Below are 14,601 nucleotides of genomic sequence, written 5' to 3' on the forward strand. Positions count from 1 at the left end.
ACTTTAACAGTGGGGAATAAGAAAATACAGACTGCATACATTTTATTTTTTATTTTTTTTAAAAGGTCCCTTTAAATGGAGCCAGTACTTATAATAACATTTGAGCTATTTTATCACCATGCTTTAAAAAATTCTTTCTTTTTAGTACTCAAAGATCTGTAACCAATATACAACAGGGTGGGTCAGAGATAAGTTGAATTTCCTGTTCTACATTTTATATTCAGGTCAGCATCTCTAAAAATACTATAGCCAATGGATTAGGTTGAAAAAATGTCAGAAGGAATGGTTAGCAATAGCAGACTGTATTTTTCTGAGTACAGCTTTTTATGGTATATGTGGGTTAAGGCGACTTTTTACAGGGGGTAAATGCTAAACAGTGACTCCTAAAGTCATAAATAGGCATTATATTTTCACACAGTTTCTGGATTTAGTAGCAGCATGTAGTATAGTGTATCACCTACAATGAAAATTCTGTCCCTGTGGGCCTATAAAAGGAATTAACTGCCACCATTAGTTAGCCACTGCTTATATGCTTATGCCAGTGTGAGAATAAACCATACCCCACGCCAAAAGGTATATGACAATGTGTTTGTGAAATAAGTTTGTATCATAAAACCTGTCATGAATACATTTTATTAAAATAATAGTTTTCACCTTTTATTTAGCTTTTGTTTAATCTCAGTGATACTGATCTCCTCCAGCAATTTCCTGTCTACATATAGTACTCTCAATGCCTGCATGACATGTTTCATGGTGGGTTTCCTGATAGTGACAACAGTGGGCCATGGCTACGTAATATGTGTTGAAATATCCACTTGTAATCTGCATCAGAAGCCCATGTGGCAGTGACAACTCAGGAGCATACTTAGGAGACAGATAATTGTCACTCTATAACAGTGCCCGAACAAAGACCCTGATTGCAGGATTTAGCAATTTAAATTAAATAAATAAAGCAGCAGACATCAAAATAATGAAAACACCTTTTGAAAATACATAATAATGTTACCGTTTATATTTTAGTGATTTGAAAGAAACTGTTCTGGTTTCCCCATAACGGGTACTTGAAGGTAGTTCATTATAGGGATATAAAATAATAATAATAAAAAGGTTTTATAAAAAAGGGGTTGCAAATGACAGACAGACACAAACGGTGACACAGGAGGTAGAGAGTACACTGCCTGAAAGAGCTTACAATCTAAGAGGTGGAGAAGCAGCATACAATAGGTTTATTTGATGTTATAGTCAAGCACCTCCAGTTTTCCTAAATATGGGTATGTCTACTCTGTAGTCGGATCACACAGTCAGCAATAGTATATGCTTTATGGTCCTCCTGATAGCATAGTCTTACTGAACAAGAAACATAGCAGAAGACAAAAACAAAAACAACTTACTGTATGCCATGTTTTTGACTACATGTTGTGTTTTCTCTTAGTTCTCCTTTACCAATAGTTTTACAAAGGAAAGCTAGAAACTGGTAAGAAAACAACGAAAAAGGTCTCTTGGAGTGTGTCCAGCTTGAGGGCATTCAGATCATGTGGTGTAGTTATTAAAATGTGTATTTGATGTGTATTTCCTTCAATGCATTTTGCTTTAGCTATACATCCTACACAGCAGGGAATTCTGGCAATGCAGAAAAGATAACAGTGTCTGCATCTTGGATAAAACTTGCTACCTATAACACAATTCTTTTATATGGATTTTTAACATGCAAAGCATTCAAATAAGTGTGAATATAATTTTTATGACTGTAAAGCATACTTTAAAAATGGTAGTGAGATTCATCATAATATAAAATGTCATGGGTATTTTTTATATAGTGTATATATAACTATATACAAATATATACAGTATATAGGGATATACTGGGCTTAATTAGTTTAAAAAGTAATGTGTTTTTTTTGAAAATGCTCATTTTGCAAACTGAATTTTAGATTAGTAAATGTGGGGTATTTAGGTAAAAACATAGAAACATAAAAAAAGAAATTCATCTTATGAACATGCTTGACTCTTTCAGTAAATCAACTTTATTATGTAACCTCTCTGTTATTATGTATTATGTAACCTCTCCATTATTATGTAACCTTTTCGTACCTACATACCACAAAAGGACTAAAGTATACCTAAAACTAAAACTTAGTTAAGGAATAGTTAAAACTCCTATCAAGTTTTTTTTGTTGTTGTCTATGTCCCATTATGCTTATTTTCCTTTCTTCACACCTGGACAGTTATTTCCCCTTTGTATTCCTGTTTAAGTGACTAATTTTTTTCTCTAAATTTCTGTTCCAGTGTCAATGGCCACCAGGACAAGTGGAGAGTGCACTTTGCTATTTGTACAGTACATCATTCACCATGCTGTACTGTACAAATAGCAAAAAAAACATTACTTTAGATTTTAAGTGGTTGTACTCCCCCCCTATAAAAAAAAAAAGCAAAAGACAGTAAAGCCCCACTAAATATTATTATGGGGCCCAGGTCACAGACAGTAATGCCTGCAGGGTAGATCACAAGCTTTGATTGACAGTTTCACTCTGCTCACCTCAGGGAGAATGACATGTTTCTACTGATGTGTTGCAGATTAGGCCTGCCTACTGATCCTAAAGAGGAACAAAAAAGTGGCCACGTGACACGTGACCAACAGAAAGGAATTACAAAAGGTGCTATTTTGCTATTATGATTGCACATGAAAGTATTGAACTAGTGTACAAATGTAATTATTGTTTGCCTATTGGCAGAAGCAGCCAACATTAGTATATGATATAAAAATGTTTTATTGGGTGTAAAACATATTGGTAATTTATGCTTGTCACTTTATAAATGAAATGTAATAATAAAAGTACAAAAAGTTTATTACCTTCCCTTACCCAGAAAGAACACAGATTATCAGGTACTTGTTGGGTAATATCACTATTACCTTCCCTATTATTTGCTACTGGCTACAACCCCAAGCACTAAATTGAATAGATCAGATATTTTCAAGCTGCTTGTTCATAAATGGCAATATTAATGGTCTTTAGGTGTTCATCCAAATTTTCCCATACACTAAACACAGAAATGCATGTGCATGTTGTCCTTATTGTGACACCCAGTCTTTATGTAACATCACAATTAGATTTAAACACAGTTTGACACAAACCTCGGAGGAAATATCAACATATACCCATGTTTTATTTTATCCATCCCCTAACCTTCCACAATCACTACAATGCCAGATTACGGTCATTTGCACAGATGATACTGTGTATTTTCATATTACTCAACTGTACAACTTTCCTGTGTTGCCCCACAGACACCAATTTTATTTAGTTCTGCAATGGAAATTGAGGTTTGGAAACAGAAGCTGATTGAACCTGATTGATGGCTGCGGGTTAACCAAACAAAATAAACAAGGTTCTGTACACAGACCAAGCTGTCTGTCTTGTTATTTCCAAATGCATTGCTTCAGTACCTGTCAAATATGTGCTTGCAGGTATGTACCAGCCAAACCCTGATGTACAAAAATAATAGAGGATCAGAGACACTGCTCGTAGAAATAAAAATAGACAACAAATATACCAATAGAACGTATTACTGCAAAGTACTACAGAAGTTTTATTGCTACTATACATGAAAAAATATTAGGGGAATTGCACTGGGATGCAGGTTTTATTTTTTTATCTGATGTTTTGTTGTTCTCTGCTGTGATACAACAATATAATCCACCTCTTATTATTATTACCCCCAATGTTCTCGATATAGTTGATATAAATAATATATTATCAAATAATCTGTGTGCTAATTATCTGATATATCTTATAGATATAGTGTGTATATACTATATATATATCACAATACAAACTTGTGTACCACTTACTGGCTTTAGATTGCTGTCTTCATTTCAGTCCCTTTCTAGTTATAATTGATTGACCTGCTTGCTGCTCCTTCTTTATTCTAACATCGCTCATAGTAGAAAGATTTTCAGTCTGCACCTTTAAATTCAAGCAGGTCTTCGTGCTGGGCCTTGTAGTTCAGAGACAGCTGAAACATCACATGTTGCCTAATCCTGCTCTATTGGATATAGTCTCCCAGATTTAAGGGTCTGCGCTTATTTAAAAATGTGCCTTTGAACATTTAAGGCTTAGGGAAATACCCTTTCTCCATTCACCAGGATGAGCCATAACAGGATTATCTTCTGGAAGTTGCAGAGCTGCAAACAAAACACTTTTTCTTTGCATCTAAGATCTTCCAGAGTGAATACATTCTTTAATGTCATATATTAGAAGGGGGAGGGGCACCAAGACTAGTTAAACCTCCGGCAATTAAGCTTATTATAGCACAATATGCGACAGGTTAAATGATCAGCATTAGCAGTGCCTTGGCTGGGCATGTTCCTACAAACTCGCTGGTGAATAGAGATGCCTCTGGTGCCACTCCCAGACATCCCACACTTTTATAGTAACTAGATGCACTATTATTTAACAAGCAGTAATACTGTTCACATGTATCACAGTCTTTCATTACAACCACCCCTATTCTGTCACAGAACCCTACAGATGAAAAAAATGACAGTCAAAAAATCAAACTTGTAATTTGATTGTTTGCAACGGGTCAATACACATATATTCTAATATATGAGACCTCACATATTTTCTTTTTACTATTTCATGCTCATCGGATTCAATTTGTTATCACATGGGGGAAACATTTGAATATTTCCATTATAAATGCTGTTTGGGTGCCCTTATATGACTATTTTAAATTGAGATATTTTAGACCAATAACTGCTTAAACATCCAATGGCATTATGGCAAAAACATTCTTTCAATGGACAGTGCTGCTTGTTTAAGTACAGTATTGATCTCTACATGATCTGGAGTCTTAGTTTGCCAACTGTAAAAATACATAAATTAATAAATAAATACTCTGGTTTCATTTAGACATACAAAAAGACTTAGATAAGTATATATGTTTAGATAAAAAGAAAAAGTGCAAAATAGAGTTGTGTTAAAAAGCAAATCTCTTCTAGATTTCCATCTAAAACACAACTTGTGTGTTTGTGATGTTCTATTAAAGCACAATAGTAGCACAAATTTATTAGGTCAGAATCAACAATTAAAAGGATTGGATTTTTTTTCATGCTACTGACAGGGTTGAGATCATTGTTAATGACTCATAGTTGGCCGAAATAACACCAATTCTTTCTTCTCCCAGATTTAAATGACACACTATTTCTTTTGAAAGCTAACTGTTGTGTTCCACACCACAGAATGTGGAGATACTGGAGTTATCCTTTGAAGACACTTCACAGTTTAGAAAGTCATCCAAATCTCAGGTTTATGATCTGCAGACTTTGAAATCAGATATAGTATATCAAGTACAAAAAAAGCCTATATGTGTTATCGGTTACAACCTCCTTAGTAGTGTTCTCTCTGTATTGGATCTAATTTTAGATTGTAACAAGTGAAAGCTTTAAGTCACCTTTTAACCTCTTTGTTGTACAATAGGATTAAAATGTCAATGGAGATCTACCTATTGGCAGAACAAGAACAACAAAATAAATGGGATGATTTACTAAGGGGCGTGCATTTCATGCTTGGCCATTGAAGTTTTGTTCACTTGAAGCAACAAGTGAGGCTGGGAGAAATATTTTTTTATAGTTGTTTTTTCCCTTTTTTTTTGTTGCATTACCTCCAGCCCCAATATACATGTACCCGTACTATTCAATAAGTGTGCATAGACTACCAATGTAATTGACCTGGACAGTACATTCATTTTACTGTACATATTTATGCAAAATCAGCAGCTACAGATCACACATGGCCAGAAGTATTTTTGATTTGCCTTACACCCCCCCCCCAATATTTTGTATTATTCATCGCAATTAAAACTAGTACAATACAGAAAGCACTGTGTAGCAATAAACACCAGTATTGCATTTCCTAAACTATAATATCATTACAAAGTTCAAACACTTCTCAAACAAATGTACATTATTTTATTTTTATTTTTTAATAAAATAGTAGAGCATGAAAAATAATTGTATGTTACAAATATATATATATAGATATGTACACAAAAAAATAAAAAATAACAACTGTGCTTATTCCACACAGCAAAGAGCAATGCAACATACAAAGTTTTCCTTGCAGTATCTAGTGCTTTTTGATCTATTCATGGCTAAAATTTGTTTCACAATAGAAAGAGTCAATAAGCCCTTTGAATTGATCCATCTCCTTTTTAAACCAAACAGTCCCAACGTGTATAACATTTGGCTTGATTTCCATTAAAAAGCCACAGGGTAGGGCTAAAAAGGCTTCCAAAGGACGGACCCCTTTGTCATGAAACCTTTTGTTTGCCCTCTGTTTGCAGAAACATAATGTGTTTCTGTTTTTTTACATAGTAGGGAAAAAAATATTGCACACTATTTCCCAGTGACAGACCTAAATACTGCTATTGTAGCCTTAGAAAATCAGATTGCTTTGAGTGTCACAGAGGTCATGCGGTTACCATCACCCTATGGAAGGGTTAACAATATTTCCTGTTTCCATCAATGGGACAGATTTGTACAATAAAATAAAATATTAAGGGTTATGTATGAATAAAGACTACAGATGTTATCAGTAGTTTTTATACACTTAGGCTTACTAGATGTAATAATCAAGAGTGATGTGACCAATAAGAGGACAGCATGAGAAACTTGAGTTCTGTAAGTGTTACCAGACTCAATTTTCTCTATACCCGTCACACAGATTGTCAAGCCTGCTTGATAACCATTGTGACGGTTTATGGATCAGTCCCTTGTTAACAAAACATATACTCAATGTGTCCAAAAAACTAGCTTCTATGCCGAAAAAAGTTTTGGTGGAATCACCAACTAAAACACAGGCCAAAGTCTGATCTTTCCTTTTACAGGTCTCCTTGTGTGTGGATGACTTTAAAATAATCACACCTATCACAATCTGACAGTGTAACTTCTGTTATATTTACCAACAACTACATAAGGTAAGAGTCAATTTTCAGCAAATAATTTAGGAAGGTCTTTCCACTACATAGATGTTGGTTAGTTGAAGTAGACTACATGATCAGATTTTAACACGTGTGGCCTGCTTTAGAAGAAGCTTGTCTGCTAGGGTGCAAGTGCAGACTAGGTCAGGTTAATAGAAATTTTGTAAAACCCAAATTTCCCCTTAATCTGAATTAGACACCTTTAAAGCAAACTGAGTTTTGTAGAACTGACCAATATGACTAAATTTGACTTTCTAAACTAAACTACCCCCTTACTTTCTGGACATTACTAAGTAAAACTAGCAAACGTCAACCTAATTAGAAATACACATAAGACAAGGCAAATTAGTACTATAAGAGGGCATGTAACATAATGTCCATTTAGCCAGGCAAATCTATTTATCCACAGGATAAATAAAACTTAAGTTTTACGTCTTTTGCAAAGTTTTTTTTTTTTTTTTTTTTACCTTGGCATGGTGCATTGTTGTGACTAAGACACAAAGTTCAGAGCAGAATTTGCTAGAGTGTGCAATTTCTAATAAACAGTCTCATTGCCCACCCAAATCATACACAGGTTGGCGGCTGTACGGCTGATTCATATTTTCCATGGTGAATTTTTTGTGGGTGTTGAGTTTTTTTGTAGATTCCCGTACTTGTGATGACACTGGCAGGTTTCCTCCTGGTCCTTTTCTTTAATCTTTTGCTGAAAACATTTTGCCAGGATTGTAGGGTCTTAGAAGTCCATATCCACATCCCGCTAGTGATACCCACCACTAACAACATAAATATTTTCACCATGAATATTTCTACTGCTGGGATAGAATTTGTCATGGTACAGTCTAAGGTCTTAGTCTGAGTGTTCATTTTACACTTATCCTGCGTGGCTAATATTTTCCAGTAGTCCATGTTAAGTCGTTCGTAAAAGTAGCAAGCTATGACACAGGTGGCTGGAACAGTGTACAGGACAGAGAAGACCCCAATTCTGACCATTAGTTTCTCCAACTTGTCAGTATTCTCTCCTCCTGTTTTCATCACTCTTCTGATATGGAAGAGGGCCACAAACCCAGACAGGATAAATGAGGTGCCTATAATGAGGTAGCATGCTAAGGGAATAAGCACAAAGCCTGTCAGGGCATTGACATCCATGCTCCCCACATAACAGACCCCTGTTAGTTCATCCCCAGCCACTCTCCTCATTACCAAAATCATGATGGTCTTCACAGCTGGGATAGCCCAGGCAGCTAGATGGAAATAGCTACTATTTGCTTCAATAGCTTCATGTCCCCATTTCTTCCCAGCAGCCAAAAACCATGTCAGTGTCAAAATGACCCACCATAGAGAACTCGCCATGCCAAAGTAATAGAGGATGAGAAACACTATGGTGCAGCCAGTGCTTTCCAAGCCCTCCTGGATGACATAAAGTTGTCCGCTGTCCCTGTCGCAAGCTATACTGTCAGCCCCAGCAAAAAGGCGAATGATGTATCCTATGGAGTATACACAGAAGCACATGGACAGAAAAATGATAGGCCTCTCCGGGTACTTGAAGCGTTGAGGGTCTATAAGAAAAGTGAGGACGGTGAAAGCACTAGAAAAGAAACACAATATGGACCAGACAGCAATCCAGATAAAGGCAAACTTCTTATCAGCTTTGCTCCAATATACATCAACTCCAGATGTACACAAAGGGGCACAAGATGCACTCTTCTCCACATGGTGAAACTTTCCTGAGTTCTCACAGGTCACCCTGCTTGGGATATCCTTAGGTAGTGGGTCATGACCACTATTAGGTCTTGGCCTAAATATCGGAGGCAGCATACTAGACCCCCTGGGAGCTTCATCAGATCCATTATTAGGGGCTTCCATGCACAAGTAATTGGGGTCATTTTTGTTGGGCAATTTGCTGCAGTCAAGGGAGTCAGGCCACTTAAAGTTAAATTGCTCCATGATAGGGGAACACTTGAGCCTGGCCTGCTCACACATAACCCTGCATGCTGGGATAGGAGTGGACACTTGCTCAGTGCACATGGGAGCATACAAGGAGCACAAGAAGAACTTCAGATGACCATGACAGCCATACTCCACCAATGGAGCAAACTCATGCAGCTGGATGGCTGCTTCCCTCTGGTTCTCATGTCCCATTAGATTGGGCATCCTTGTCATGTTATAGCCAATGTCCTTACACATAGGGATTTCTATGGCTTGACATTTTCCTTCCCCGGTCCGATCGCTGTCTATGGAGCTGATCCCCGTGCAGTGGCAGACTCCTATTAGTAGAAGCAATGTAGATCTGAGGATCGGAGCTGGAATATCCATGCCTGCAGAGCAGAGAAGAATCAGGCTGAGATAATATGGCAATCAGAGCTGCCTCATATCCCTCCAATGGTGGTCAGGTCTTCTCCTCTGACATGTCCACAGATGGCTGTGCTTCCTCCCTCGCTGCACACAAGCAATGGGTGATCACACTCCTCTGGAGCCACAGCAGCTGTGTAGGGGGCTGTGTCCCGGGATGAGAAGAAAGACCTGTTGGAGATCCGCCTTGCATACGACATCTACTTTGCATAAGAAAGGTGAAGCTGACACGTTGATTAGTTTGCAATGGGTCGGATGGGCTGTAGCCTTCCAGCAGGACCCCTGCACAGAGCTGCAATCCCACACTTTCTCCTCCTCCTCTTTCTTCTCCCTCCCTGGGGAACTTTTCCAAATGTCTACAAAGTAATCTCCCTCAAGTGCAGGTAGGAAGTGAGGAGGGGGGCAGGTATAATTCTGCAGTGTTTGTAAACACAATCGTTGGCTTTTTAACCTATTTATTCAGGCTTCAAAGACATGCAGGTTTATTGCCACTTCCACAGACAGCTGGAAGCCCCCCTTGTTTCCTAGTGACACACATTCTTTGAACTTTTCTTATAAATGTATTAGGGTGGTCGAATGCGCCTATTGGTAGAATCGTGAGATCGATTATTAGACAATAATAAAATGTTCAGGCTGAATACAGATTAAAAAGATCTCCCAGTTTAGTGAGCCCTCCATTGATTTTATTTCTGATTATTTTACTCAGTTTTGCTAATTGCCTCTGATCAGTCAACTGATGTTGATTGTAACTCAAATCATGGGATGATGGGTTTGAAAAGTTTACATTAATAGTTCATAGGTTGTATTTTCAATTGATATTTTACATTGTGAGTCCCTTTTTAGGTAAAGTTAGTTTCATGACTATGGACTTTGTAATATATTAGCACTATATACATTCAAGATAATAAAAAAATTTACCTTGTGTGTTGCAGAATTCTATACTTTATATTAGATCTTCTTTTGTGATTGCTCATCTGTGAATCAATCAGAAATGTTTACTTCTATTTCCCAGAGTATTAAGGTTTTGGACAAAACTGGGGTAACGTATAGCTGTTAACTATTGCTTATCCTCTCCATCCATTATAAGCGAGAGTGAATGGCAATCTATAGCCCATGGCAATTAGTTGGGTTTCATCATTCTGGGAACCTAAGCCCAATGCTGACATGCACCCACTAACCAGCCTTGTCCTTAGCCCAGTCAATGAGGCACCCCTTCTTTCTCTGATCATACACTACTTGTAAATGATCAATATCCTATGGATATTGTTTGCTTACCTGGTTACCACTGTGTCACCTATCCCATCCCAGCGTTTTGCCAAAATGATGATGCCCTTTCCGCTCAGACCATACACCGGTCAATAGGTGCTCAACCACATATATTTCCCAGAAATTTATTGGTTACTAGGTTACCACCTTGTACCTATCAACAAGCCGTGTTCTTTGTTTAATTTACGGGCCCTCCACTGGTGTGACCACCTTCAGCATGGAGAGCTCCAATTCAGTTACATTATTAGTGGTCAGAATGGGGCAACATCAACTGGGCCAAGGACAAGTATTCATGGTCAATGATGGAATAATATATTGATTGAACATCAATTGGGAATATCCTATTTCCTAATAGATTGGATAAGATATTAGGTTTCTACAAAACCTAACATCAGATATATTGGAATATTGACCAATGTATGGCCAGCTTAGGGCTATATAGGGTATGGTGTGAACCTGGCCACTTTTTCCTGCTCAGACATTTAACTAGTAAATCACATTACATCACATTAGCAAGACATACATTTCCGTTTTTCAACAAATGAGTTTGCTGCCACCAACCTGTAAAGTAGCAAAAAAATGTAATGGCCATGTATCCCTGAACTAGAGGTTTTTGGTTCATGAAAAATAAAGCTGTGCTCTTCAAGAGAGTATTTCTTATTGGTAACTATAGGCAGAAATTCTTTTTTTAATCTAGTTGTCAGTTTTTTAGTTTTCCACTTGCTTCCACTTTCCACTCGCTTGCCACAGCACAATCATCACTTTTACTCCAGTTCCTATAAAAAAGCATCATGGCCGGCATTAGGAAAATAATTCACGTTTTTAATATTATACTTGAAGGTAGAGATTGTAAGTTACTCATAGACTTTATCCTGGTATCAATGCTCCGAGATGCTATTATCCTTTTCAGATTAGAATGGGGCTGCCTGGGAGGCAGCAGGGTACTTTCTGGGAAAGGGGGCTTTAACTGGCCTCCTGACCCAGTCTCTGAAGGTGGCATCATCTATCAAACACCAGCTTTAGAAAGTTCACAGTTGCAGTTTCTCAGCCCCCAGAGCACAACTCAATGACTTGAGTCTATTATCATACTGGAGTGCCAGGGATAGGCTGATCATTTGACAAAGGCTTGTCTCCAATATTCAGACTCCTCCTATCCATACCCCCTCCAGCAGGAAAGCTGTTGGTTTTCCTGGTAATCAGTGTCATAGAAGATGCAAGGGTGAACAAACAGTCTCCAAACTGAAGAGCTGCTGTTTGCATGTGAAAAAGAGATGTTGTCGGTGTTTATTTAGGTTGAAGGGGAGACTCTGCCCTTGCCACAGATCAGACACATTGCCCCCATTGCTTATCAGCAACATCACTAGGACAGACATCAAACTTTGCTGTTCAAAGTAGCCCATTTGTAGTCACAAGTAATCTCACATGTTGATCTTCATTATCTAACAATCTGATGCTGGCTACTTTGATTCTTAGGATATACACCCACTTTTACAAATCAGCTCCCTGATAAAAGGCTCATTAAAGAAAAATATCTAAGCCAAAAATACTAGTCCATTAAAGCCGGCCAGCTGGCAGGTCAATTAATGATATATAACATTAATATATGTGCAGAAACTGTGTATTTAGTTGTTTATAGGCAATTTCAGGTTTAAAGAAAGTTATTCCAAAGCTGGTTTTATGAACAGCGTTGGTAATGCAAGAGTCTCATTATTATTCTGATTAGCTGGCACTGGCCAACAGTTGTGAAATTGAGCAGGCTGTTTGATATTACTTTAGGGTTGCTCATTATTAAGTCATCTGTTTTTTGCAGAAATTTAAGCTAACTATAGACATCAGAGAACCGCTACATATATGCATTCATGATTCAACCATATCATCATTCTACAGGTACAGCTTCTGCCCTAAACAGGAATGCTCTGGTTGTGCAAGCGCTCCTGTTTAGTCAATAGAACTGGGTGGATCAGGTATGGCTACAGTGGGGATTGAATAGGGTATTCTAACTGGCCAGATCACCCCTAAGTATAACTTTTTTTTTTAGATTTGACAAGGCATTAGAACCCTATGTAACTTTTTCTTCTGCTGTGTGTGTGTCCCTATTCGAGACATTCACACACTCCAATTGTCCTGATCTCCAATGTTACAGGGAACAAAAGTGAAGGTAAATCCAAACTATTGAGTTTCCATCAGAACAGGAAACCTCTAATAGAAACAATTATTCCTGTGATGAGTAAGACAGGATAAAACATTGGAAAGATATCCTTTCACTAGAAAATACAAGACAGGAGGTGAAGGAAAATCTTCCTAATGAGAAGCAGAATAATTTAATCTGATAGTAGTATTAAAGTGGACTTTGCACCTTAAACCACGTACACAGTTCCAATTATAGTCGTTGGAAAGGATCTTTCACGATGCATTAACTAGTGCTGTACATACAGCACCGTTCTGCTCTATGGAGAGGGGAGGGGGAGAGCGGCACCTCGCTGCGCGCCCTCCCCCTTCACTTGTCATTCCGTCATTCATCGTCCGTGGATCCGCCAGGACAATCATTCGGACGATGAACGGCGCGCACTATACACACTTCAGATTCTTGTCCAATATCGGCCCTGCGCCGATTATCGGGCGAGAACCATTGGAAGTGTGTACGTAGCTTAAAATGCAAAATCGGTGATATGTTTGTCCACATCCTCGGAGCCAGGGCATTACTGGGATTGTTTGGCACCCTAGGTACTCCAACCACCTGGTTCCCCTGTATAACAAAGCTGTTGTTCCTACATCCTCTTCCCATAGATAGTAGTACAATGAAGCTTGGTGGAATAGCTATAGCTTACCTTTTCCTGCACTCAAACATGCAGCTGTGATCCCAGTGTCTTTAAACAATGACATTACAAGTGTTGACATTGGACATTCTCAGATGAATCTGCCAAAGCTAGAGGAAGTGGGTCACAGTGACAGACAGTAGTAAAACTCTCATAGAGGTTATAACCTTTCTCTGCTTTACTATTTTTTTCTTACTCTATCCCAATTGGAGAGACTTCTTCTAATGTCTGTCTGACCTCCTTCCTCCACGAACAATTTTCACAAATGGAAAAATTTCCCCACAAAAATAGGCCTTCCCCATCCTGTCTACTTTTATCCATACACTATGCAATTTTTGTAATTGAGCAACAGTCATCCAATGGGCTTTTCTATTTACAATTTTCAATATTTGGGCAGAATATTAATCAGGCAAGGCTTGCGCCATATTAATACAGTTTGCTTATCAAAAAATTGGATGTACATCAACTAATTTTAGTTCATTTAGTTCATTCATTGTTCATGTTCCTTCCAAAGCCTTGATTCTGTAAACTGCACCTGTTAGAATATCACAAAAGGGTGTATGTACTGTAAAGCTGTGTACAAGCGCTAAATTATAGTCCCTGGAATCATATATTAGTGATTATTTAGGCAACAAACAAGCACTGTACAGACAGCACTTTTTATTCTCTGGAGAAGGGAGGTGGGAGAACAAGCAGCAGAGGCCATGCTGTGTTCTCCCCATTCAGAAACAGCAGTGATCCCTGATGGTCATTTTGTGATCAATGTCAGGGGATGGACTTACAGATACTAGACTTGAATGTTCATCATTGTCTCAGATGAAAATCTATCATCTGTACACAGCTATATATATACACCACTATCAATCGTGTGTACAGCAGTCCCCTCTGTGGCAGATCACTAAACTACGATGAGTGGGGGCAACTGGATACCTCCTGCTCATCCTCCCCTTGGTACAGCTTTCTGTGTACATCGCTCATTCATTCTACTGTCGCTGGAAATGATCAAGAAAGATCTACCTTCTTTATGCATCTTTAGAAGGACTGAAAGACTGCAAAACATGCATGCTTGTATGAGCCCTAAATCAAATCCTTAAATCCTGTTCTAATCATGTAATGGCACTGGCACTTCAAGACATATAACAATTATATATATATATATATATATATATATATATATATATATATATAT

General features: G+C 38.0%; 1 protein-coding gene across 1 annotated transcript; it reads right to left on the minus strand.

Annotated features, from left to right (window-relative positions):
- Positions 1-5,960: 5,960 nt before the first annotated feature.
- FZD10 (frizzled class receptor 10) lies at positions 5,961-9,545 on the minus strand. Its single transcript, XM_072415752.1, has one exon. The coding sequence runs from the start codon at positions 9,292-9,294 to the stop codon at positions 7,546-7,548; it is 1,749 nt and encodes a 582-aa protein (XP_072271853.1). The 5' UTR covers positions 9,295-9,545; the 3' UTR covers positions 5,961-7,545.
- Between the last annotated feature and the right edge of the window lie 5,056 nt (positions 9,546-14,601).

The sequence above is a fragment of the Pyxicephalus adspersus genome, chromosome 6 (assembly GCF_032062135.1).
Source record: "Pyxicephalus adspersus chromosome 6, UCB_Pads_2.0, whole genome shotgun sequence".
Taxonomy (NCBI): domain Eukaryota; kingdom Metazoa; phylum Chordata; class Amphibia; order Anura; family Pyxicephalidae; genus Pyxicephalus; species Pyxicephalus adspersus.

Bases quoted from the DNA above. Each gene is read 5' to 3' on its own strand.
- FZD10 (XM_072415752.1), bottom strand. From the start codon at position 9,294: ATGGATATTCCAGCTCCGATCCTCAGATCTACATTGCTTCTACTAATA.